Raw genomic sequence first — 27,947 nt, 5'->3', positions numbered from 1 at the left:
TGTTTTGTACTTTCTTGTATTTTATATTTCTTTGTTAAAGTTCTCACTGTGTTCATTCTTCTCCTGAGTTCAGTGAGCATCTTTATGCCTATTTGAATTCTTTATCCAGTAGATTACTTATCTCTGTATCAAGGTATTTTTCTGATGTTCTGTCTTATTCTCTCATTTGGAACATATTTCTCTGTTTCCTCATATTGTTTGGCTGTGTTTGTTTCCCTTTGTTAGGCAAAACAGCTACTTCTTCCAGTCTTGAAGAAGTGGCCTTGTGTAGGTGATGAAACTTCTCATTCACCATTGATTAGTTCTTGGTTGTCTCTTGAACCTTTGTGATTGTCTAAACAGCCTGATTTATTCTTGATCTGTCTCTGTTGTTGAGGGTGTGCCAAGACCTGTCAATCTTCCAAGGGGAGGAATCTTATTCAGTACCTAATTTCAGGCTGAATGGAAGCCAGACCCTCAGGCAGCAGCTTTTATTATATGCAAATATATACAGTCCTGTGGGGCCACAATTGTAAACCCTGCTGGCCTCCAGATCTAGAGATGGAGGTGTTCTCTTGGCAACAGTTGGAAAACTCAGGACCCCAGATGAGTATATAAGCTCCTTTCTGGGAGGTCTTGTTGAACTGCAGTGAGGCCAAGGGGATGCATAAGGATAGTGCCTCCCTACTTAGGATCCCTGGAGGAGTGCCTTTGTAGCTTTTGCTTGTGTGGGAAACCTGAAGCCTGTTTCTTAGGCTAGAGCTCCAGGTTAAGTAGGCCTTTTTCACAGGAAGACTGGGTGTGTCTTTCATTGTCTGGGTAGTGCCCCGAGGGTGTTGGCCTGCCAAGAACTGTCTTTCTGATTGTTACGGTCCCTTGGAGCTCAGGAACTCCAGCCCCCTTGGCCACCAGGGCCAGGTGAACAAGGGGCATCCCCGGTGTACTTTGCACGCGCCTGCTCCGAAAGCTGCACTCACTGGCTTCAGCAAGGCAGCGGGAAGATGCCTGGACTGCATGTGTCCGAGGCTTTGGTGGTCCTGTTGGAGAGTGGCCTGTCTCTGTGCTTATACTGGCCCCAGGTTGGTGGCAGGAGAATGCCACGACCGCTCCTACATGTCAGCCCCAGCAGGGAGTGGGGGGATTGCTCTGACTGCCCCCACTGCCCAGCCTTGGGACCGTGCTGAGACCATTTGCCCTCACCAGCCTCAGTGTGCCCTCCTGTTCTAGTAGGATAGGTAGAGAGCACACAGAAGGAGTGTGCCTTTCCTCTGTCCTTGGTAGAGCACCAGCTGTCCCTTGCTTCTTCAGCAGATTCCCCCAGACCAGCAAATGAATTTTCTTCACATAAACACCAGGTGCTTTTCAAATTGGTGCTTTTGAGCTTGACCCTGGGATGAGTGAGACTGCAAGTGAGTCTTTAAAAGGAGAATCTCAGTTTCCTATAGTGCTTTGGGTTCTTTGGATGTCAGCCCTCTTTGTTTTCTAAGCCAGACATTGTTTTGGTGCAGCTCTGAGGTGTTGGGGTGCCTAATGTGGGGCAGCAACTCCTCTCTCCTCTAGCAGAAGTGCTAGACTGGTGAGATCCCTCTCTGTTGTATTTCCCTGCTTATTGGGGGTGGGTTTTTGTTGTTTTTTTTTTTGCCAAGACTGTGTCTCTTGTCTCTCCACCCCTCTCCATGTGGTCCTTTTATCCTTTGTTGTAAAGAAGCAGTTCATTTAGTTTTCAGATGCTTTTCAGAAGGAAATTGTTAGAAGATGCAGGAGAGACCTAAAGTGTCCCCCAAAGTGAGAAGGCACTTTGAGACTGGAAAATGAAGTAGGCCGCTCCATCCAGTTTACATAGTTTGATTTGAGATAACTTACTGAAGGGGGATTTGGGTGGAAGACTATCCACAGCAACTACATAGTTACTCTCTGCCAAATCCAGACCTTAGTCCACAAATTTTATAGAGCAAAGGACATACAGAAGGGCACTGTAAGATCAAAGAGTTCACACGCACCTCAAAGGGCTTGTATGCATCTCACTGACAGCTAACTTTTAATTAGATCTTGCGGCCCCACCTGTGCATCAGAAAAGGAAAGACTGTGTTATCTCTAACAGATTCTTGGGAGGCCAAAACAAGCCTCTCCCCATCTCGGCCTTTGTGGGTATTTCTAAGGTATGTATATTCATTTCCAAGGGGCCAGAACACCAAGAGAGGTCATTGAGCAACCAACAAGATGGAGGGCCAAAGATGGAGTCAGTATTGTTAGCATTCCTAAAGAAATGATCCATAGGTAGCTGTAGATTTTGTGTGTCCATGAGAGGAGATGAGTTCAGGATCTTCCTATGCTGCCATCTTGGACCCCCTGATTTTAATAAAGTTAATTTGACATAGGCTGCATTCTCTTATTCCCCCCACATCTAGTTGATTTCTTTCCATTTTTTTTTTGGTTGAAATAATTACAAATTCTTGGGAAATTGCAAAAATAGTATGGAGAGGTCCTGTGCCCTTCTGCAGAAGATTCCCCCAGTGGTTACATCTTGCATAACTGTACTATGATATCAAACCCTAGAAAATGACATTTGTACAATATGCGTGTATACCTCTGTCATTTTAGCACATGTGTAGATTTGTGCGACAGCCACCTCATTCAAGATACAGAACTATTCCATCACCACCAAGACCTCATTCATGCTACCCCACCGTAGTCATATACTTATTTCAGCCACCATTATGCCTGATTTGTTCTCCATCTCTATAATTTTGTTCTTTCCAGAATGTTATATAAATGTAATCGTGTGTGATTCCATACATATGTGGAATTAATATGTCTGTGACCTTTAGAGCAGGTTTTTTCCACTCAGCATGATTTGGAGAGTCATCCAAGTTGCTGGATTTAATCAATAGTTAATTGTTTTTTATTATTGAGTAGTAGTGCATGGTATGAATGTACTTGTTGATTTCTTTTTATTTTTTATTTTTATTTTTTATTTTTTTAAAGATTTTATTTATTTGACAGAGAGAGACACAGTGAGAGCAGGAACACAAGCAGGGGGAGTGGGAGAGGGAGAAGCAGGCTTCCCGCCGAGCAGGGAGCCCGATGCGGGGCTCGATCCCAGGACCCTGGGATCATGACCTGAGCTGAAGGCAGATGCTTAACGACTGAGCCACCCAGGTGCCCATGTTGATTTCTTTTTAAATTTGCATATTATAAAATTATTAATTCTCTTTGGTCTATATTTCTATGGATTTTGACAAATGCATAGATTTCAGTTTCCACCATCACAGTGTCATTCAAACAATTCTATCACCTCAAAAGTCCCTTCATGCTGCCCCTTTGTAGTCAATCACTCACCCTTCTCCCCAGTCCCTGGAAACCATTGATTTCTTTTTTGTCCCAAGAGGTTCACCTTTTCCATAGTGTCATATAATTGGAATTATGCAGTATGTCACCTTTCGGTTCTGCCTTCTTTCACTTAGCAAACCAAATATAAGATTCCATGTTGTTGCAGGAATTATTGTCTTATTCTAGTATATGGATGCACCACAGTTGTTTATCCATCTTCATGTTGAAAAAAGAATTTGTTTCCAGTTTATGGCAACTGTGTCTGAAACTGCTATAAGCATTTTATTACAAACTTTTATATGAACATAAATTTTCATTTCCCTTGGGTAGATATCTGGGTTTAGTAGGATGGTTGGGTCATGTGGTAGGTGTTTGCTTCATTTGATAAGAAACTGTTAAACCATTTTGCAAAGTTGCTGCATTATTTTGCATTTCCTCAAGTAATGTATGAGAATTCCAGTTGCTTTGTGTCATCACTAGTACTTGGCAGTTGCTTTTTGTTAATTGAAAGTATTATGTAGGGGCGCCTGGGTGGCTCAGTTGTTAAGCGTCTGCCTTCCGCTCAGGTCATGATCCCAGGACCCTGGGATCGAGCCCCGCATCAGGCTCCCTGCTCTGCGGGAAGCCTGCTTCTCCCTCCCCCACCCCCCCTGCTTGTGTTCCCTCTCTCGCTGTGTCTCTCTCTGTCCAACAAATAAATAAAATCTTTAAAAAAAAAAGAAATTATTTAGATAATTATGGATTCATCTGCAATTGTAAGAAATAATACAGAGAGACCTAATATACCCTGTACCTAATTTTTCCTAATGGCACATCTTGTAAAACTGTAGTATAATATCGGAAGCAAGATATTAGCAATGATACAATCCACCCATCTTGTTCAGGTTTCCCTTTTACTTGTGCTCATGTGTGTGTGTTGCATGCATGTGTGTGTGTGTCTGTGTGTGTTTAGTTCTGTACAGTTTATCACATGAGGTTTGTATATCCAACACCACAGTCAAGATCCAGGGTAGTTCCTTGACCACAAGGATCCCTCATTTTCGTCCTTTCATAAACATCACCATCTCTTTCTTGGATACACCTACCTCATCCCAGACTCTGGCAACCACTGATATGTTCTCCATTTCTATAATTTCGTCATTTCAAGAATGTTGTCTATACAACTCAACAATAAAAGGCAAAAAATTCTTTAATGGGTAAATGACTTCAATAGCCATTTCTCCAAAGAAGACATACAAATGAGCAATAAGCACAAAAAAATATGCTCAACATCATTAGTCATTAGGGAGATACAAATCAAAATCACAATTAGGTACCCCTTCGGAACCATGAAGATTGCTATATTTTTTTTAAAAAGGACATTAAGTGTTGACAAAGAAGTAGAGAACCTGGAAGCCTTGTACATTGCTGGTGGAAATGGAAAATGCTGTGGTGGCCTTGGAAAACCATTGGGCAGTTCCTCAAAAAGTTAAATGTAATTGCTATATTACCCAGCAGTTCTCCTAAACATATACCCAAGACAACTGAAAACACGTTCACACAAGAACTTGTACATGAATATTCAAAACAACGTTATTCATGATAGCCAGAAGTTGGTTGAACACAACGCAAGTGCCCATCAGCTGATGCCTGGATAGACAAAATGTGTTCTGTCTATACAGTGAATATCATACAGTCATAAAAGGGAATGAATTGCTGCTACGTGCTGCAACATGGATGAACCTTGAAAACATTACACTAAATGAAAGAAGCCAAACACAAAAAGGCTACATATTGTATGGTTTCATTTAAATGAATTATCTAGAGTAGCCAATCCATAGAGATAGAAAGTTAGTGGTTGCCAGAGGCTGGGAGGTAAGTGGAATGGTGAGTGACTGCTAACAGGTTTGGAGTTTTTCTGGGGGGTGATGAAACCATGTGTAATGTTAAAAACTTACACACAAAAACCTGCACATGGATGTTTATAGCAGCTTTATTCATAATTGCCAAAACTTGTAAGCTACTAAGATGTCTTTCAGTAGATGAATGGATCAGTAATCTAGACTATAGAATATTCTGTGCTAAAAGAAACGAACTATCAAGCAATGAAAAGACATGGAGAAACCTTAACTGTGTATTACTAAGTGAAGCCAACCTGAAAAGGCTTCAGACTGCATGATTCCAACCATATACCATCCTGGAAAAGGCAAAACTTTAGAGATCATAAAAAGATCAGAGGTTGTCAGGGATTTGGGGGAGGGAAGGATGAATAGGCAGAGCACAGAGGATTTTTAGGGCAGTAAAACTACTCTGTATGAAGACTCTAATGGTGGATACATGTTATACGTTTCTCATACCCATAGACTATCCATCACCAAGGTAACCCCAATGTAAACTATGTACTTTGGGTGATTGTATCAATGTAGGTTAGTTGATTGTAACAAATGTACCACTTAGTGGGGGATATTGATAGTGAGGTGGGGCAGTGCACATGTGTGGGCAGCGGGTATATGGGAACTCTGTTAATTATGCTCAGTTTTGCTATGAACCCAAAACTGCTCCAAAATATAGTCTGTTCAAAAAAAGTCCTGAAACTAGATAGTGATGATTGTTGCACAACACTGTGAATATACTAAAAAACCACTGAGTTGTGAATTGTGAAAGGTGAATTTATGCTATGTGAATTAAAGCTCAATTTTAAAATAAAGAACATGTTCCAAGAACATTATATAAATGGGATCGAACAGTCTGTAACCTTTTGGGATTGTGTTGTTTCACTCAGCTTAATTCCTAGGAATTCATCTAGGTTATTGCTAAGTGTTAGTACTTCATTCCGTTGTGTTGCTGAGTAGTAATCCATGGTATGGAGGTACCACAGTTTATCTGCCTATTCACCTGTTGAAGTATGTCTGTTTATTTCCATTGTTGGCTGTTTTGAATAAATCTGTAAACATTTGGGTATAGGTTTTTAAATAAACAAGGTTTCATTTCTCTGGGCTAAATGCAGAAGAGTGCAGTTATCGAGTCCTATGGTAATTGCATGTTACCTTTAGAGGGAGTGGGAGAGGGAGAAGCAGGCTTGCCGCTGAGCAGGGAGCCCGATGTGGGGCTCCATCCCAGGACCCTGAGACCATGACCCAAGCTGAAGGCAGACGCTTAACCGTCTGAGCCACCCAGGCGCCCCTGCATGTTTGTTACCTTTGTAACAAACTACCGAACTGTTTTCCAGAGTGGCACTACCATTTTACATTCCCACCCAGCTATATGTGAGAAATGCAGTTTCTCACCAACATTCGCTTTGCCACTATTTTTTATTTAAGCCATTCTAATAGGTCTGTAGTGATCTATCATTTTAATTTGTATTTCCTGATGGCTAGTGATGTTGAACATCTTCTCATTTGCTTATTCTTTCTAAATAGAGAATTTAGGTAAGCCTCTAGATCTTTCTACCATTTTATAGGAGATAGAAAAGAGAAACAAGTTGAATGGTATCCTGGAGAAACAGTCAAATTCAGAATGTTTTGGGACATTGTATAGTCCACATATACTAATTTCTACAACAAGTCAATGGTTTGAGGAAAGAAGTGTGTATATGGGATGACTGTTATGGAATGAAAGAGACATAAGAGAAATAATAGCTAGATGCAACATGTGGAACTTGTTTGAGTTTTGATTTGAAAAAGCAAACAAAAGTATCTTTGAGACAATTGGAAAAACCTGAAAATGGACAAGGTATTAGACCATACTAAGGAATTGCTGTTATTTAGACATGGTAATGCCATGGTTGTTACATAAGACAAAATTCTTTTCAGGTAGAGATCAATACTGAATTATTTATATGGTAATGACGTATCTAGGATATGTTTTAAAATAGTCGAGCAAAAAAGAACAAAGAAAAAAAATTGGAGTGGAAGAGTAGAGAAAGATTGGAAAAGTATGATAGCTACTGAAAGTGAATGATGGATAGCTGAGGGTGTATTTTAATATTCTTCTTACTACTGATGGTGTTTGAAATTTTCCGGGATAAAATGTTTGGAAAAGTACTTATTGAAGTAGTATTTTGTATTTTAAAATAAAACACAAATGTTTGTTGCTCTGAAGCTTTGATGAAAAATATCTGATTGTGAAGGACAAATAACTGAAGTTACTTTTAAAAAAAATTCAGGCAGAAGAAAACAAAAGATTGAGGGAACTCCAGCTTGAACAAGAAGAAAAATTGGCTATGGAATTGGCAAAACTAAAACATGAACGTCTAAAGGATGAAAAGATGAGGCAACAAGTAAGAGAAAACAGGTATCTTGGTTTTTATAAATTTCATTTATTTTGTCTTTGCCTTTAAACTTTTTTGTCTAATGCTTAGCACCTGAGAGTGAAATTTCTTTCCTTGTATCATTGCACTTAGTTAATATTTTGTCTGGAAATACTTATTGCTTTAAATGCCATATATATTCATTTGGGAAAAGAAGTCGTGTTCAAAGAAGTAAAGTATTTAAGGTGAAAATAAAGAGCAATTTCTTCTCTTTTTTTAAAATGACCTAAAAAATAGACTCATGAGGGGCGCCTGGGTGGCTCAGTCATCTAAGTGTCTGACTTTGGCTCAGGTCATGATCTCGGGGTCCTGGGATATAGCCCCACTTTGGTCTCCCGGCTCAACAGGGAGTCTCTCTGCCCCTTCCTTACAGTGTTCTTGCGCTCTCTGTCTCTCTTTCAAATAAAAAAATAAAATCTTAAAAAAAAAGGACGCATGAATCCTACTCTTAAGTGAAACCTTAGGGGATATGTAATTTAATTTTCTACACTGACAAATTTCCTACAGTATTTCTGGAAAGTGGCTGGTCAGCTATGGCTCAATACCTCTAGCGATTGGGATAGAAACTTCTTTTTTCATTCAGCCCTAACTTTGAATAATATTTTTTCCCCTGTTGTTTCAAAATTAATTTCCCTGTAACTTTCATGCATTTATCTCAGTTTTGCTATCTGATGAAAAACATTTAGTTCTTATTTAGAATATCCTTTCATATTTATGAATCCCCTAAATGTTTTCTTCTATAAGTTAAATATCCTTTATTTGTTCCATATATAATATGATTTCAAGCTCCTTCACCATCCTGGTTTTCTTCTGTAGATGTAATTTACAAAATTATTGTTCTAAAATATTGCCCTCACAATTGTGTATAATGAATGTTTTAGGGTACTGCTTAATACTCCTAGTAGTGGGACTGTTAACCACATTGTTCTAGAATATGTTTCTTAATATTGCTTAAGATGGAATTGCTTTTTTGGAGCAGGCATGCCACACTGTTGACTATAACTCAGGGCTAACTAAATGCTCATCCTATAGTTATATAGTTTGAATATATTAGAAATTTACTTTGATAATTGTTACATATTATCTTAACTGAGCTGGACTTCCTTAGGATATTATATAACCCCTGAGTGAGCTTCAGGGATTTTGAGCTTCATTAAATTATATTTATATGTTTGACAAATGTACCCATTGTATTTTTCTGGGTCCACAACTTTTATCAGATTCTTTAAGGGATTACTAATGCTTAAAGATTTAAAATTGCCACTAATCATATTGTTCTAGTTGCAAACTATCTTTTTGGACGTTAATTCTCCAATCATTGTTAGCTATCCCTCATGGGTTTATGTTTATCTGGAGACGAAATAAATATTTTATCATGTATTTGTCTAATTCACTGATCTAAAAATTAAATAGAGGAACTTTCCACTTCTAGCAATTTTTAGACAAGGTGATTCAAATAAATGCTCTCTCTGAGAACATAATATCTGGAGAAAGTATAAAAGTAAGATCTGAGAGAGGAAGGAAACCAGAATGGTGAGCTTGGCATTTGTAGCTACACTTCTCCTGGAGGTTCTGCTGATTCCAAAATGATGGCTGAGAGGCCAATAAGCATATTGCGAGGTGTTCAACATTACTTTGCAAGTTTTATGCTTAAGATTTGTACACTTTAGTATATGTTTTACTTCACTAATATAGAAGTCAATTAGATTAAAAAATTTTTTTTTTAAGATCTTATTTATTTATTTGACAGAGAGAGAGAGACATCGAGAGAGGGAACACAAGCAGGGGGAGTGGGAGAGGGAGAAGCAGGCTTCCTGTGGAGCAGGGAGCCCTATGCGGGGCTCGATCCCAGGACCCTGGGATCATGACCTGAGCTGAAGGCAGAAGGCAGACACTTAATGACTGAGCCACCCAGGCGCCCCTTCAATTAGATTTTATTAGATAGAAACAGATGAAGAGATAATGTGCAAGCAGGTTAGTGGAAAATATCCAGAATAAAGCACAGAGAGACAAAAGGATAGAAAGATACAAAAGAAAACTTAAAAGAGATAAGGGCTATGATGGAAAGTTCTAACAGATGTATAATTTCAGTTCTGGTAGTAGAAATAAAAGAGGATGATGCAGAAGCATTATTTGAAAAGATACTGGCCAAGAATTTCCAAACATGATAAAAGACATAAAGCCACAGGTTAAAACACAACAAATGATGAAAACTATACCTATACTTATCCTAGTCAAACTTTTGAAAGCCAACAATAAAGAAAACCATGAAAAATCACAAAAGCAGCCCCACAAAAGACTATTACCTTCAAAGGAGTAGCAATAAGAAGTATGACTGGATTTTGAAAGCCAAGAGTGAAAATGAGAAGACCATGGATTTAAAGGGCCATAATAAAATAATGGCCCATATAGAATTCTATACTTGGTGAAAATTTTCTTCAAACTTAAGGCAAAAGTTATTCAGTTGAGCACTTATTCAAATAGGGTATGCTGTTTCTCAGCAGTGTCAAAAATTCTAAGAGTTTTTCACTTTTTGCATAAGCCATGGTAGAATTTTGATGCAGAAATGGACCATTATTCTGATCAGTGTTTTCATCTGCTAATTGGCAGGTCTAAATTCAAGGAAATGTTTGCTGTGGTACTCAAAATATATCCTAAGTTATTAAAAATAAATCTGTAGTAAGATTAAGCTCTTTAAATTTAAAAGAAATGAATTTTTAAAACCCAGGGTGAATTTGGAAAGCTCATTGAAATTTATTTTGAAAATAACTGAGTTTGAAAGTCATGAGATTGTTTTGTTATTTGATTTTTGAACACCTGAGGGTTTTTTTTTTTTTTTGCACTGCTTTAAAAAATTTTATTTCAGTGCAACCGTAACAGACCAGAGTAGGTGTGAAACCCAAAGATGGGAGCACCATATCTTATCATTGCTTCCCCAGAAGCCGAAGCAAAGATACAGCACTGAGAACACATAGACTGATCTTTCCTATTTCTGAGACTACATGAGAAAAAGGCATTTTTCTAACTAAAGTCCGATCATAACATTTTCATTTAAAGTCACTGTCTCAAATTGCAACCTGCAGGTGAACCACAAAACTGCTATGATGCCTCTAAGCCTCGTATTTCTTAAGGACACGGGCCAAAATGTCCAATTTAAAGAAAGAGTGGTATTTCACAGATGTCATGAGGCACTTGCTTAAACAGAAAGGAGAGCTTTAAAATGCAAATGATACTTTGTGAAATTTTTTTTAAGCACTAAAAAGAAGGCTGAGGGAGGAAATTACAAAGATTATAGAACACATGATTTTTTTAATCCAAGAAAATATTTAAAAGACAGTTTATCACTGCTTTTTTTTTTTTAGATTTTATTTATTTATTTGACAGAGACACAGCGAGAGAGGGAACATAAGCAGGGGGAGTGGGAGAGGGAAAGGGAGAGGGAAAGCAGGCTCCCTACCGAGCAGGGAGCCCGATGTGGGGCTCGATCCCAGGACCCTGGGACCATGACCTGAGCTAAAGGCAGATGCTTAACGACTGAGCCACCCAGGCGCCCCAGTTTATCACTGCTTCTAACTTGAGATGGGACAGTTATTCCCTATTTTTAGAAGTCCTTTTTAAATTATAGCATGAATCAATTAATAATTACATGTGTGATTAGAATTATGATTAATTGTATAATTATCATTATACAATTTATAATTACATAATTAGCAACTATACATTATCACATAGTTAACACACAGGTATATGAAAGCAAAAAGAATTACCTCATATATAATTTGTATTTAAGTTCAGCAAAAACTAGCCCAAAGAAGAGATCAAAGATAGTCTTCCCTTATTAAATACATAACCAGTTCCTTGCTGGTGCCAGTACAATTACAACAATCAAAGGTTTATAGCAACCAAGTGAATGCTGAATCAAGAAAAAGGCAACTTAGAAATGGTAGCAAAGTTTGCGGTATTATTTTTTACTTGTCCTTGCTCCATCTCTTCCCAGCTCTGAGGCAGTCTTGAAGTAGTAGCCCATATTGTGAGTATCTATCCCTGGATCTAGAGAGAGCAGAGCAGATCTTAATTAGAAAATTATTGTATATTTATGTTTTAACCTACTTGGGAGCTACCTGGAGGATTGACACAATATGCTCATCTCTGTTTCACTTAACTCCTAACTCACTCAGGTCAGAAAAGCAAATTATATCTCTGATAAGAATTTAAATCCAGAATATGTAAGGGATTCCTACAATTTAACAACAAAAGACAACCCAATTCAAAAATAGGCAAAGTATTAGAGATTTATTCAAAGAAGATAGACAGTAGGCAATAAACACATGAGAAAAACACTTAACATCATTAGTCATTAGGGAAATTGCTAGGACAGCTATAATAAAAATAATGGAAAATAAATGTTAGTGAACATGGAAACAAATTGGAACCCTTAGACATTGCTGGTAGGAATGTAAAATGGTGCAAGCACTATGGAAAACAGTTCGGCGATTCTCAAAAAGTTATACAATTACCATATGATTTAGTAATTCCACCCCTTGCTAGATACCCACAAGGATTGAAAACTGAGACTTAATCAAATATTTGTACACTAGTGTTTAATGCAGCATTATTCATTATTCATAATAGCTAAAAGGTGGAAACAATCCAAATGTCCATCAACAGATGAACAGATAAACTTTGGTGTGTGTGTGTGTGTGTGTGTGTGTATATATATATATGTATATATATACACACACACACATATATATGTATACATAATATATGTTATAATATATATGTATATATGTATATATAATAACATACATATATATACATAATATATATATATAGTGGAATATCAGTTATGAAAAGGAATGAAGTTCTGATACATGCTACAATATGGTTGAACCTTGAAAACAATATGTTAAGGAAGTAAGCCAGACACAAGAGGATAAATACTGTATAATTCCACTTATGTGAAATAACTAGTACAGGTAAATTTATAGAGACAAAAAGTAGTTAGAGGTTACCAGGTATTAGGGAAAGGGAGGAATGAATGGTGAGTTATTACTTAAATGAGTACAACATTTCTGTTTAGAATGATGAAAAATTTCTGGAAGTAGTGATAGATGGTTGTAGAACATTGTGAATGTAATTAACACCACTGAATTATATACTTAAAATAGTTAAAAATGACAAATTTTTGTTTTATGTAATTTACCACAATAAAAAAGTTAAAGGATTAAAAAAAAACCAAACTTACAGGGTTTAGCTAAAGCTGTTACTCAAGAGTAATTTATAATCTGAAATGACTAATAGAAATGAAGGCTCCATCTGGAATTATTAGAAAATGAACAGCAAATTTCCACCTGGAATGATTACAAAAAGAATGAAGAAGAACAATAAGAGCAGAAACAAATACATTAGAATGTTAGCATAAAGTGGAATCAAAGCCAAGAAGTGCGCCTTTAAAAAGGCTAATAAAATTGACAACCCCTGACAAGAATGATAAAGTATAAGAGAGAATGCATGAATAACCAATTTTAGGAATGGATGATAGTACATCACTATAGATCATACAAATATTTGCTAGATTGTAGGATATTGTGAAAAATTTGATACAAATAAATTTGGAAATTTAGATAAATTCGCAAATAGAACATTTTACCAAACTGACTGGCACAAGTAGTAACAGAAACCTGTAACTTTATAATTAACCTTGTTCACAAAGAAACCTTCATGGCTAGTTGGTTGGTGAATTTTACCAAACACTCAAATAATAACACCAGTCTCACATAGGTTTGCAGAGTGGAAAAAGAGGGAACAACTTCCCAGTTGATTTTAATAAGATCATTACCTAAATAAGATAAAAAACATTATAGACTAATGTTTCTCTTGAATTTAGCTACTATAATTTGAAATTAGTATCAAATCCAGTGGCATGTGAGAAAGATACTACATCTGACTAAATTTAACTTATCTTAGGAATACAAAGTTGGTTTAACTAGAAAATCAATAAATGTAATGCATCACATTAACAGAACATAATAAAAAAACTATATGAGAAGAAGCCAATTGATATAAATCAGCATCACTCTAAGATTAAAAAAAAGGATTAGGAAATTAGGAATAAAATGGCGTTTACAGTAACATCATACTTAATGGCAAACGTTAAACACTTTATTAAGAAGACAGGGATGTTTGCTATAATACCTTCTACTAATCTTTGTATTGGACATAGTAGCCAGTGCAGTAATGCAAGAAAAGTAAATGAAAGGTGTTAGGATTGGCAGTAAAGAAATAAAACTTTAATTATTCCCAGATTATATGATTGTGTATGTAGAAAATCCCAAAGAATCTATGTATAAATTATAAGTTCAGCAGTGTTGTTGGATGTGAAGTCAATATGCATTAACTGTATTTCTGTAAATTAGCAACAATTAGAGAATGAAATTTTTAAAATAATTTGTACAAGAGCATAAAAAATAAATACCTAATGAAAGAGGTATAAAACCTCGACACTGAAAGAAAACAAAAATAAACCATTATTAATAGTTTTTAAAGACAAATAATTGGAAGGATATACCATGTTTATTGAAGACTCAGTATTGTGAACATGTCAGTACTCTCCAAACTGATTTATAAATTCAGTATAATCCTAATCAGAATCTCAGCCATTATTGTTTATTGTGACACTTGACAAGCTGATTCTAAAATGTATATGGAAATGCAAAGTACCAAGAATGGCTAAGATGATCTTTAAGAAGACCAAAATTGGAGACTTACTCTCTAGGATATGAAAAATTATTATAGAGCTACAATAATTATGATAGTGTGGTTTTAGCACAGAATAAACAAATGGGTCAATGGAATAGAATGGAGCAGATCTTCTCACCCAGAAAATTTAAACCCTAATGGCCTAAGGCATCTGTTATCTGTAGTGAGTTAACTAACCTCCTATCGATCTAGAACAATACCAACTATATACTATGAGAAGATTAAAATATAGTTACTCAGTCTTCTGTGCAGCTTAATTCTCTTATGGAACCCCAGTTGAGGAAGGATGGATATATTCAAAAACAGATCCATGCATAGATGCACACTTCAACTTCATGACACTGCAGGGCACTGTCACTGGCCTGGTGCTGCAGAGCATTCAGAAATGGACAGTTTTATAAAATGGTACTGGATCAATTCAATAGCCATATGTATAAAAATGAACTTGATTTTCACCTCACACTACACACAGAAATCAATTCTTGAATGACTATAGTCTAAAAGTCAATGGTGAAACGAAGTTTTGAGAGACTAATATAAGAAAATACCTTTATGTCTATGCAGTAGGCAACCTTTCTTAAAACATGACACAGAAGTCATTGACAATGAAGAAAAAGATTGGTGAATTAGAATACTTCTCTTTATCTAAAGAAACCACGGTGAGAGTGAGTACAGACTGGAATGAAATATTTCCAATGCATATAAGCAACAAAAGACTTGTATCAAGAATATATAAAGAACTTTTATGCAACAATAAGAAGTAGACAATTTAGTCTAAAGATGGGCAAAAAAATATTGAACAAAAACTTCACAGAAGATGTAGAAAGGACTCAAACATATGAAAAGGTCTCAGTTTCATTCTAATAATAGGGAAACAAATTAAAACCCCAATGATATATTACACACCACAAGAGTGGTTAAATTGAAAAAGAATGACAAGACTACAGAGTGCTGCTGGGATGTGTAGCGGTGTAAGCACTCTGAGTGCAAAGCTGTGCAAAGCATTGGAAAGGTGGCATTTTCTTCTATATTTGAACATAGCCTACCTGTGACTCAGAAATTTCACTCCTAGGTATATAACCAATAGAAATGGGTGTACTTGTCCTTCAAATGAAGGTCATTTATTTGCATGTTAGTTATTTGGAATTTGATGCACTTTGTTTTGGAGAGGTAATATATATTGTGATTGGGTTCGTACATTGGTTTACAAATATTAATACCTAACTCTAACAAAAACCCTTGTAAATATATCGCAGCCTATCAGAGTAAAATATATAGACTAACCTAGAAACTTAATCCTCATTTATTATTTTTATGAAAGAAAGCAATCTTGTGTCATATATATATACATTTACATCTACAACAGGAAGGGCAAGAAGGACACATCACAACACCAAGAATAGCTCTCCTCTTACCCATGATGACTGTCTCTTTGGAGGTATAGGGTACTTGTAAGTTGTTTATAATTAGGTGAGTGCCTCTTCTAGTAAGAATTAAGATGTGTTCGGGGCACCTGGGTGGCGCAGTTGGTTAAGCATTCGACTCAGCTCAGCTCAACCCTGTTATCTCAGGGTTGTGAGCTCAAGCCCTGCATTGGGCTCCAGGCTTAGTGCAGAGTCTGCTTCAGACTCTCCCTCTACTCCCCCCAGCCACTCTCTCTCTCTCTAAAATAAATAATAAACCTTAAAAAAAAGAAGAATTTGTGCATCCAAGTAACATCTAAGGACCCTTCCAACTCAGAATTCTCATATTCAGAATTCTGGCACATTAAAATGCAAAGTTGTATATGGTGTTTTGTTTTCCACTGTAGCTAGGGAAGGGATAGATTCAAAAGCAGTTTAGAGATTATCTGAGGGCAATCCTCATTTTTAACAGATAAGCAAACAAGCCCAGAAAAGTGAAGCAAACTTGCCCATGGTCATTCCTCTTCATCATCATCATCAAAAAATAGTTACCATTTATAGTGTTTACTATGTAACAGGTGCTTTTCTAAGCTTTTTATATGCATTAACTAATTCCCATAGCTAACCCTTCTACAGATCACAAAACCGAGGTATAAAATTTAAGCAACTCGCTTTAAACCACTCCACTCCAGTTCTTTTAGCTCGATAGCATTGGTAGCTGGACAGAAGTTTTAACCAATATTGATAAACCATCTTCTCTCTGAGTCATACTCTGGCAAAAATGTTTTTAGTGATGATTATTGGAAATAAAAGGGTTGTTTTGTGGAAAATTAATTATGCCTCATTTCATATGCATTCTGATTTTTCTTTGAAGGGAGGAAAAGATTTTGTTTTCAAGGTATTTAATAATATCACAGACCTGTACCTCTGAAACAAATAATACATTATATGTTAAAAAAAAAAAAAAAGATAGCAGGAAGGGAAGAATGAAGGGGGAAGATCGGAGGGGGAGACGAACCATGAGAGACTATGGACTCTGAGAAACAAAGTGAGGGTTCTAGAGCGGAGGGGGGTGGGGGGATGGGTTAGCCCAGTGATGGGTATTAAGGAGGGCACGTTTTGAATGGAGCACTGGGTGTTATGCACAAACAATCATGGAACACTACATCAAAAACTACTGATGTGTAATGTATGGTGATTAACATAACATAATAAAAAAAAAAACCAAAAAAAAAATCTTTTACATTTAGGAAAAAGTTCTTTTAAATTTTAGATATAGACCTTTAAAATAGTAAGAAATATGGTCCTCAATCATAAATTTCTGTCTTTTTTTTTTAAACAGTATTGAGCTCAGAGAATTGGAGAAGAAATTAAAAGCAGCTTACATGAATAAAGAAAGGGCAGCTCAGATTGCAGAGAAGGATGCCATTAAATACGAGCAAATGGTAATCATGTTTCTGGTCATTATGTTTTCTATATTCTTAGCTTCATTTAGAAAACCAAAAATAGACCAATTTTGTGAAAATTGTCACATACTATAAAGAATTTACACTGCTAGGTTTCTTAAATACTTTTATACTTTTAAGATCCTTAAGGCATGGGAACTCATAGATTATTTAATAGTAATTTAATATTAGAGCCTTTCGGAGGCACACAGAATGAGGTTGCTGTTTAGAATGAATAGCTATTCTCAGTAAGTCTAAGCATTCCTTGTGGTCTCTTACTGATTATTCTTTGACAAATCAATACAGTATAAGTTGTTAGTGTGATCAATAATATTTGAGAATGTTATTAAATTTTGTAGTTGTTAAATGTTTTAAAAATTAAAATATTTTATAATTTTAGGCAGGAAACTTGCCTGTGTTTTAAGTAGCTACCTCTTCTTCTCCTGTTTCTATTTTTATCCCTTTCTAACTCCTGACATAACTGCCAAGTTCAGGGCAAGAGTTATTCTTGGGCAAAAGAGTTTCAGACACATTTACCAGTGGTGTTATACAGTAAACGTAGAATTGGGTTTATTGAGTTAACACTTTAAACCATCATACCATCACGTGAGCCCTCATGGTCCCATGGAAAGGCTAGATGTAGATGAAAAGGTCTGACTGCAATATTACATGGTCTTGTAAGTTCTTTTCTCTTGTTTCTCTATTATTATGTAGAGCATTTTGGTGGTAGAGTTTCCTCTTTTCTAGATCCCTTTCAAAGATGTCTGTCATACAGCTATTAAAGGGAAGAGGTAGAGGTAAATGTTCTGGCTTTTAAAGTTGGTCTGAATATATTATAGGTTAAAAAGAAAAAAGCAAGCTGCAGAAAAATCAAGTTGGAGAGTAATATGTATCACGGACCATTTTTATTTTTTAAACCTGTATGTGTATATCAACCTATGTGTAGATATCAACACACACACATGTTCACACACACATACAATTAGAGGAATAATATCAAAATACTTAACCAGTGCAGTGTGATAGAGGCATCTAATATGATGAGATGCTGGCCCTAGCGATCTGTGTATGCGTGTGTGTTAGTATAGGAAAACTCTGGGGGATTGCACAGCCGGCTACTGACTGGGATTGCCTTTGGTGAGACGGGTTGTAGGACAGAATGAGGAGACTTCATTTCCTAAGCCATGTAGTTCTTTTCTAAGCTTGCAAAAATAAAGTAGAACGTAAACAATGTACTCTTTGGCTAGTAGCTTGCAGTTTTACCCTGATACTTGAGGTTTCTCAAAGCAACTGTACATTTTAATCTGACTCCTTAAAGAATTGCCGCTATTTTCTAAATAAAATTGGTCCATAAAAGTTAAACTGAAATAGTCCTAGCTCTTGACTAGGTGTCGAGATATCTAGGTGCCAGTTTGGGTTCTGTCTTTCTGAGCTTTAGCCTTATCTGTGAAATGAGAATATTGTATTTCTATGTGTACAGCAATGTGTACATAAATGTTTTTATCATTTCACATTTTTTTAAAGAACCTAGTACAGCATGTGATAAGAAAATAGAAGCAGAGAAAAGTGTTTTGGTCAAGTCATATTAATAGTGTATGTGGTAAAGGCTTCAATTAGATCAGGAATGGCATTCAGCATTCATATTTTAATCTGTTTCTTCTTGTCTGATGCTATTAACCATTCTAGTGTTTGAATTGTGATCATAATGGTAAAAGGTAATAAAAATTGCCTCAATATATTTAATTTACAACTTATTTGGTTAATGATTTCAAAATGCTCAAAACAAATAAGGGGTTTAACCTAGTTAAGAAGCAAGATTGTCTCTAACTCAGAGGAAATGGTCTTGAATGAGTGAATTAAAAGCCACAGAAAACAGACACGGTGGTATATATGACTCTTTTAAGTTGAAGTGATTATAAAGGGCATTTAATAAATGAGAAATGACAGACTTCAAAGGCCAGTGGCAAGAAAAAGTTTAGGCTGGGAGAGACATAAGAGTTGCTCAGAGCTGTTTAATAGTAGACCTATCTGAAAAAGAGTACCATCCTTGCTGTAAATGGCAGCTGATACACAGTGGAGCTAAGAATTGCCTATATCAACTTTTAAATAAAAGAAAAAGAGGACTGCTGCTTTTTAAACATAGTATTAATAAAGTACTTCTAATTTTATTTGCTGTTTTTCAAATGTGGAGTTATCAGTTATCTTTATCCTGTATTTCCTTGAGACCTACTTGAAGGAATGGGAAAGCCTCTTTAGGGTTTGGACTCATCATTCAAACCCTTCAGGTGACAGTACCTTTCCTTAGCTTTTTATCTTGACAGATGAAAATATTTTATGCAGTAGGCTGTATGATATTCCATTACATATTAATAGAAATATTCTATTATACTGTGCTCACATTTGAAAACAGAAAGATGAATTTTGTTTTAATAACAGAAACATGATGCTGAAATAGCTAAAACCATGATGGAAGAACACGAGAGAGCAATTAAGGAAGAAAGTGCTGCAGAAGACAAACGGAATAAAGTAAAAGCACAGTATTACCTTGATTTAGAGAAACAACTTGAAGAACAAGAAAAGAAAAAGCAGGAAGCGTATGAGCAGTTACTAAAAGAGAAACTCATGATTGATGAAATTGTTAGGAAAATCTATGAAGAAGATCAATTGTAAGTTTATCCCAGCTTCTTTACATGCCTAAACATTGAGATTCGATTTATCTTAAGCTTGTTTGAAGACGTAAAGCAACTGAACAGTGCCTAGTACATAGTAAGTCCTCAATAAATGTTACAGTCATATAAACTGAGATCAACTCCTGTTTATCTTTGTAAGCATAATTACCTGATAACAAATGCTTATTAAGTAACAGAATGATTAAACCTTTGTTTTGTTAAATATGCCCATATCGTGCCAGAGGACTTGTATTCTGATCATTTCTTTGCCAGACAGCTGAAGTGGAGAGTGCTGCTAGGCTTGTGTAAACAGGTTGTTGGCCTTTCTGAAATGAGATGCATAAAACTTCTTTAACAGTTTAGAGGAGAGGTATAAGTAGTATTTTACTCAGAATATTCATACCTGTCGTTATATTTAGTGGCACATAGTGGATACTCAAAATGTTTGTGGTGTTAATGAATGAATAAACTGTAAGTATAAAAGCTGTGGGGCGCCTGGGTGGCTCTGTCAGTTGAGCGTCCGACTCCTGATTTTGGCTCAGGTCATGATCTCAGGGTCGTGAGACTGAGCCCCACGTAAGGCTCCACGCGCAATGGGGAGTCTGCTCGAGATTCTCCTCCCCTGTCCCTCCCCGCCTTGTGCTCCCTCCCTCTCTCTCTCTCAAATAAATAAATAATAAGAAAAGCTGTTTTTGCCCACATTATTATCAACCAAAGGAAATGACACATTTTTCAATATTATTTCTGTTACTATAAAACGGCACTCACTATTGCTTTTTAGGGAAAGACAACAAAAGTTAGAAAAAATGAATGTAACTCGAAGGTATATAGAAGAGTTTCAGAAAGAGCAGGCTCTCTGGAGAAAGAAGAAACGTGAGGAGATGGAAGAAGAAAACAGAAAAATCATCGAATTCACCAACATGCAGCAACAAAGAGAAGAAGATCGGATGACAAAAGTTCAAGAAAATGAGGAAAAAAAGCTACAGCTTCAGAACATGGTATTAAAATAACCACTTCTTTAACACTAGAGAAATTCTGAAATACTTCTTATAGAATTTGTTTCCGATTAATGTTTGTGTGTTTCTTTAAAAATTTAATAGCTGACTCAGAAATTGGAAGAAATGCTGCGGCAACGTGAAGATTTGGAACAAGTGCGACAAGAATTATACCAGGAAGAACAAGCTGAAATACATAAGATGAAACTAAAAGTAAGTTTTGGAAATGGAAAGAATGATTAACATAGAGAAGAATATCATTTTGAGATGAAGCAGTAGAAAAACGGTAGATCTAAACCCAACCATATTGGTAATTACATTATGTATAAATAGTATAAACACTAAAATTAGGAGTGCCTGGGTGGCTCAGTCGGTTAAGCATCTGCCTTTGGCTCAGGTCATGATCCCGGGGTCCTGGGATTGAGCCCCACATCGGGTTCCCTGCTCAGTGGAGAGCCTGCGTCTCCCCTTCCTTCTGCCCCTCCCCCTGCTTGTGCTCTCTCTCCCTCTCTCTCTCTCTCTCTCTCAGATAAGTAAATAAAAGCTTTTAAAACAAAACAAAACAAAAACCCACTAAAATTAGAAGAAGAATTTTCAGGCTGGATAAAAAAAGCTAGACCTAGGCAGCAGTTAACAGCATAAAAGGCGTGATTCAACTGTTTTATCTATAAGAAACACAATTTAAAGGAAGACATATAGTTTAAAAACAAAAGGCTGGAGAGAGATATACTAAACACTAATCAAAAGCAAGTTAGGGTGGAAATCATGATGCTAATAAGGGTAGATTCATCTAGAGGATATAACAGCCCTAAAGGTGGATGAACCTAAATAAAGCTTCAAAATGGATGAAATAAAACTGAAAAGAGAAAGAAACAAATCTGTAATTATAGTTGAGGATTTCAATATTCCTTCTCATTAGTATATAGAATAAGTAGAAAACCACAGAATATAGTGTTGAATAATACCATATCCTGACCTCAAGTCAGGATGACTTGCCAGTTTTCTAATTGGGTTGCTTATTCATTTATTGTAGAGTTTTGAGAGTTCTTTATGTATTCTAGATGCTAGTCCTTTGTCAGGTGTGTAGGTTTACATATATTTTCTCTTAGTCTGTAGCTCGTCTTTTCATCTTCTTAACAGGGTCTTTCTCCAAGCAAATGTTTTCAGTTTCTGTGAGGTCCAGTTTACCAATTTTAATTTTTATAGATTATAATTTGACATCAGTTCTAGGAAGTTTTTGCCTAAATCCTGAAGAATTTTTTTTCTAAAACCTTTTTACTTTTACATTTATATCTGTGATCTGCTTTTGGTTTTTCTAGTTCACCGACTTTTAATATCAGCTTTCTTGAAGTATAATTGACATATAAAATTGTAAGATATTTAAAGTATACATTATGGTGATTTATGTTTACATTGGGAAATGATTCTCTCCATCTAGTTAATTAACATCTTCTATCACCTCACATATTTATCTTTTTGATGAGAGCATTTAAGTTCTACTCTTAGCAAATTTCAGTTATACAATACAGTATTATTAACTATAGTCACTGTGTTTTACATTAGATCCTCAGACCTTACTCATCTTATAGCTGAACTTTGTACCCTTTCACCAACCTCTTCCTATTTCCCCTGCCCTCCAGCTTATTATTTCTGTCTTATTATATACAAAAATTAAATGAATGAGACAAAAAAACTGAAACTACAAAATTTCTAGAAGAAAACATAGCAGAAAGACTTTATGACCTTGAGAAGGGTGAAGATTTTTTAGTAGGCTAAAAAAGGCATGACCCATAAAGGAAAAAGTTAGAAATTGGGTTTCATCAAAACTAATAACTTCCTAACACTTAGGAAAATGTAAATGTAAGCCACAGTCTGGGAAACAGTATTCCCTACATGTATCTTTTTTTTTAAATTTTATTATGTTATGTTAATCACCATACATCATTAGTTTTTTTATTATGTTAATCACCATACATTACATCATTAGTTTTCGATGTAGTGTTCCATGATTCATTGTTTGCGTATAACACCCAGTGCTCCATGCAGTATGTGCCTTCTTTAATACCCATTCCCTACGTGTATCTTACAAAAACTTTTTATTCAGAATATAGAAAGAATGTGTATAACTCAATAATAGGATATAAAGAACCCAGTTTTTTTCATGAACAAGAAGTCAACAAACATTTCATAAAACAAATATATGAATAGCCAATATACAGTAAATTGTTAGCTATTAGTATTATTTTCAATATTTTTCAGCTATATCAAAACAGATTTTAGATATACTGTTTTATCAGGAGGAAATAGATACCATAGTATTGATATCAAAGCCAATTGCATGTATATTCTTAATGATTAACTGCATATAAGAATGTAAAATATGTACATTTCTTTTTAAGAACAACTTAATGTAATCAATTTATATATATCTAATATCAAATTACCCAAAAAAGTTAAGAATAAAATGATGGATGAAGGCATAACAGGTATATATGAACAAATGAAGCAGACAGGCAAGGTCATCATCACATAAGGAGAACATCAAATGAATCCCAGATATCACAGATGAAAGGTATAATTGATAATGAAGGTTTTACAGAGTAAACATTTAATTTTCTATGAAACATTGCATTGAAGTATATAACTTTAAAAGCTATTAAATCTCCAAGGAAAATTTACTAGAATAACACAAGGGGAAATTGTGTTTAACACCACTATATTTTCATCTTTTAACTGAAAATCTAAAAATACTCTTTTCAATTATTGGTTGAAGAGGAAATCTGCAGGTAATTAAGAGGATGAGATTACTACATATCAAAATCTTATCAGATTTATAAAACTGATCTCTGAGGCAATTATTAAACAAGAAACATTGGTAAAACTTATCTAGGCAGCCAACTCAGTAACTTAGATAAACAATACAAATTCAAATATGAGGCAAGAATATGGAAGGAAATCATAAAGATTCAAGAGGAAATTTCCTAAAAGCCAGGAAAACACATTAGCATTAATTAATCCAATTACTTAGTATTGGGGGGCAAAGCTTATACTCTGGAAAAACATACTAAAAGAGAAAAGCAAAACCAAAACGAGAAGGACTAAAGGGTCTATAAAGGAAAAAGATTAGAAAATAGTGAAAGGTGGGGCGCGACTCTTGGTTTCAGCTCATGTCGTGGTCTCAGGGTTGTGAGATCGTGGGATGGAGCCCCACATTGGGCTTCATGCATAGTGTGGAGTCTGCTCAAGATTCTCTCTCCCTCTCTCTCTGCCCTCCCCCCTCCACTCTCTCTAAAATAAATAAATCTTTTTAAACAAATAGTGAAAGGGTCATTCAACTGTATACTCCTAAAATGGGGAAAATATTCATGGCACAATCTTCTGCATTAAAAATATAGTGATTTCAAAAAATGTGGAAAAAGCAGACAAAATAAGATCAACAAGGATATATCCTCTATGAAAAGCTTTTCTTGGCCTGCCTCATACCCTCTTAGCCCCACGTTTGGTTTCAGTGACAGCTGTGGAGAACACTTGTGGGGGCTTACACTGACTCTGCTGACAGTTTCCTCAAGTGTGGTGGTGGGGGCTGGTGGGAGTTAACACCCTCTGGGGCATCCCTCAGCCAACAGGGGACAGAAATTAAGGGCTGAATGCTGCTTCCTGTCAACCTTTGGGACAGACTTGAAAGGTGCTCCGCGCATTCCTCACAAGGTCCTAGCAGGATTAAGCCACAGCTGCCCACACAGTAACCAGGTCAGTGATGCCCCCATGTGTTGACTTTTCTTCCTTCCCTATTTCTCTCTGCTTGTCCCTTGCTGCTGCTTCCTGAGATCTTCTTCTCTCATGAAATATGTATACACAAATATTTGTCTAAGGCTCTGCTTTCAGAGGAGAACCCAGACCAAGATACCTCTAAAAGTTTACAGATCAGAGTTAGTTTTATAGCAAATTATTTCAAACCTTCAGTGAATAGCTATTTCTTAAACCATAATATGGGTTGTAAAATTATGTAGTCCATATTACATATATATATAAAATCCTGATCCAGACAGATCAAAGAGTTCAGGAATATTTTTCTAGTAGAAAAAAAAAAATAATGAATTGTGTTTTGTTTTGCTAACACTTCCCTGAGTTTTAGCCAGATGTCTTTACCACTGATTGCATCAGACTAAAATTTGTATGGGAGATGGATGCCAGGAGATGTGCACAGTTCATTTGGTTCAGTGTGTGTTTTCTGTGTGCAAGGTACTGTGCTAAGCTCTGGAGGAATTCTAAGCTGAGATCATATCTGCCGTCACTGAGCCCTCTGACTTGTATAGCTTACATGGCAGATGAACACAAAATATAATATCATAAAAACACTGTGGCCAGCATCCCAAAGTAAAATAATAGATATGATATATAAAATAATAAAAAAATATGCCCTGTAGGAATTTATTCTTCCTGAGGAGATAAGGCATGGGCATATGAAATAAAATTAAATGTTGGGAAAATTAAATGGTATCAAAGGTCCAAAAGACAGATATGTAGGAATTAGAGTGATTGGAAAAGGCTTTCTGGAGGTGGGATTTGAACCAATTAGATAGAGATAAGTGAGGAAAAAGAGGTTGAATATTCAAGATAATGAAAAGGTTACTATAACTGATATTCCAGATTGACTCACTTAAAACCCACTCCTATCCTTTTTGTCTTACTTTATTATAAAGACTATAAAGTTGAAACCACATTTCTCTTCTTTTAGCTAGAATTCTTCATAGGACCTAAGTTATCTCCTAAGTTATCCCCCCACCTCAAGGTGTGAAGATAGAAGTGGACAAAGTGAAGTTGCAGTCACACGTAGAAGACCGATCATGGGGTGTAGTTTTGGTAGAGTTACCATCATGGAATTTGAGCCATGATGGTTAACTCTACCAAAAATAAATGGTAACCAAGATGGCAGCTGGTTCCCTGGCCCTCTTGGAGGTTCTCTATGCCTCCTGCTGGCCTGTGGTAAATCCCTTATAGTTTGTGTTACCTATAAAAGCCCTGCCCATACAGCTGTTCTTAAGGCAATATTTTGAATGCCCTGAGGATACGGCTTACCTCCTGGAAATTGTGTTAGAATTAGGCATGGCTGGTTACAGTTGAGAAGGAATTAAAATTTACATCAGTCCTAATCGGATAGACAATAAAACAGAGTAGTAAAATGTTATCCATAGAATGTAGGTGTTAGATGGGTGGTCATTGTAAACATTTTTCCAATATGTTTGAAATTTTTTATTAATGAAATGTTAGGAAAATTAAAGCTTGTAGGAAAAGACCTTAACTGCTCCAAGTAAATTTGAATTTTCCCAAGAAACTTGTGATTGTCATTTCTAGGTTCTTATTCTGAAAAATATTTACCTGTGATCGGAACCACAGTTTCAGGCAAGATTCTAGAATGATTCTAGGGGGTACAAATTTCACAGACCACAGATTTAATAACTTCAGGTGTGCAAAAAAGTTTTTATATCAGCTCCTTCCAAAATATATACAAATTAAAATTTAAAAATAAAAGAAGGCAATCCAGAGGTAACATGTCCTTTATTCCAACGAGTCTTAAAAGGACGGGGAAAAGTGTCATCCTGAAAAGGCTTAATTTTTCAGTTTTATTTCATCTTGTAACACTGCACTCAAGCAAATTCTCTTCACCCTTTCTTTATAAATCTGCTGTAAAGAAACAGTTACAGAATTAATCTTTATATGGATTGTTGTTTAGGAGGAAGCAGAAGAGAAATTGAGAAAGCAAAAGGAGTTGAAGCAAAATTTTATAGAACAAATGGCCCTGAAGGAATTAGTACTCCAGGCTGCAAAAGAGGAAGAGGAGACCTTTAGAAAGGCAATGCTAGCTAAGCTTGCTGAGGATGATCGGATAGAACTGATGAATGCTCAGAAACAAAGAATGAAGCAACTAGAACACAGGAGGGCTGTGGAAAAACTCATTGAAGAGCGTCGCAACCAGTTCCTTGCAGACAAAGTAAGAAAAAGTGTTGTCTTTTTTGTTATTGTCACTGAACCAACAATCAGCTGCTCGTCCGTTTCTGCACTAAACATTTAACTGAGACCCTTGTATGTGCCAGATGCTGTTAGATATCTGTTGACTAATTATATGGTGTAGATATTTTCTGACCAATCATTTATTAATGCATCTAGAATATATTTATTGATGCTTTCTATGGTGCTACACACTGGTTGGCTGGTGTTGAGAACATAAGTACAACTAAGTCCACGATATCTAGGAGGTTATGGTCTTGGTTAAAGAAAATATATAAAAGCAGTCATTAGAAAGACAGGCCAAGTACACGTGATAAGAATCACACAGGTATGGGCATCTTGGTGTGGTAGAGAGGACACAGGTCATGAATGCACTGGGTGCTATTTTAAGGAAAGTGACTTTATCCAGAGGTACCCACTGAAGAATTAGGTAAGCTACACGGTAAGTTCTGCCCTTGGAAAGATGACTTGAGGAGGGGTACTGGGGGGAGACATGAGGGGAGTAAGACCGGAGACCGGGAGACCAGTTAGGACATTACCATGGTAAGTCTGTGATAGGTGGGGAAAGGCCGTGCAGATGGAGAAGGGTGCCACCTGAGACGCGAGGGAGATAGACTCAATGGTGCTTGGTGGCCAGTTAGGTCCGGAGTGGGGAGAGGATTATGGCTGCTGCTTCTGCTAAATAATACTGTTGCTCCAGCTTCAGTGAGGGGGTAAGGTCCTAGCGAAAACAAAGAGAAATAGATTTCAAGGGGGGAGATAATTCCATCTTGTGTGTATCGATTCTGAGGCCCCAGGGGGAGATTTCTTAGTTGGCAATGTAGATTTCGGAGTTGGAGAGGGAACTAGGTTTGTGCCTTTGGACACATCGATTTTTCTATTTTATGTTTCATTCATAAACCTGAAATAATACTTATGTAATCTGCCTCACTAGTTCGTTGAGCTTTGAGAACCAAATAAGATAATATATAAGTGGTTTGTAAACATGAACAGCTCTAAATATGAAGAGTGCAGATTAGGCATATGTATCTATTTTTAATTAATAGAAGTGGGAGCGGTTAACAACA

At 36.2% G+C, this 27,947-nt stretch overlaps 2 protein-coding genes across 3 annotated transcripts in view; one reads left to right on the top strand and one right to left on the bottom strand.

Annotated features, from left to right (window-relative positions):
- The window catches only part of MNS1 (meiosis specific nuclear structural 1), a 40,999-nt gene that overhangs the window by 6,193 nt on the left and 6,859 nt on the right, over positions 1–27,947 (top strand). The window contains exons 3-8 of the mRNA XM_025884177.2: positions 7,454–7,581; positions 17,105–17,207; positions 19,644–19,873; positions 20,658–20,874; positions 20,977–21,084; positions 26,606–26,863. Coding sequence (XP_025739962.1) covers positions 7,454–7,581; positions 17,105–17,207; positions 19,644–19,873; positions 20,658–20,874; positions 20,977–21,084; positions 26,606–26,863 — 1,044 coding nt within the window. The remainder of the gene's footprint in view (positions 1–7,453; positions 7,582–17,104; positions 17,208–19,643; positions 19,874–20,657; positions 20,875–20,976; positions 21,085–26,605; positions 26,864–27,947) is intronic.
- TEX9 (testis expressed 9) overlaps positions 7,594–27,947 on the bottom strand; it is a 90,510-nt gene continuing 70,156 nt past the window's right edge. The window contains exons 13-14 of one of the 2 annotated variants that reach the window (XR_012373633.1): positions 14,596–14,727; positions 7,594–11,647 (exon numbers count right to left, since the gene is read on the bottom strand). The gene's annotated coding sequence lies outside the window, so the exon portion shown is untranslated. Of the gene's footprint in view, positions 11,648–14,595; positions 14,728–26,856; positions 27,602–27,947 lie in introns of those variants that run through there. The other variant, XM_025884179.2, reaches the window with a different exon arrangement.

This window comes from Callorhinus ursinus, unplaced genomic scaffold (genome assembly GCF_003265705.2).
Source record: "Callorhinus ursinus isolate GAN/ISIS: 27379988/994484 unplaced genomic scaffold, GSC_fseal_2.0 scaffold25, whole genome shotgun sequence".
Classification (NCBI taxonomy): Eukaryota; Metazoa; Chordata; class Mammalia; order Carnivora; family Otariidae; genus Callorhinus; species Callorhinus ursinus.
The sequence above is the reverse complement of the archived record's forward strand: the minus strand, read 5'-3'. Positions and strand labels throughout refer to the sequence as shown.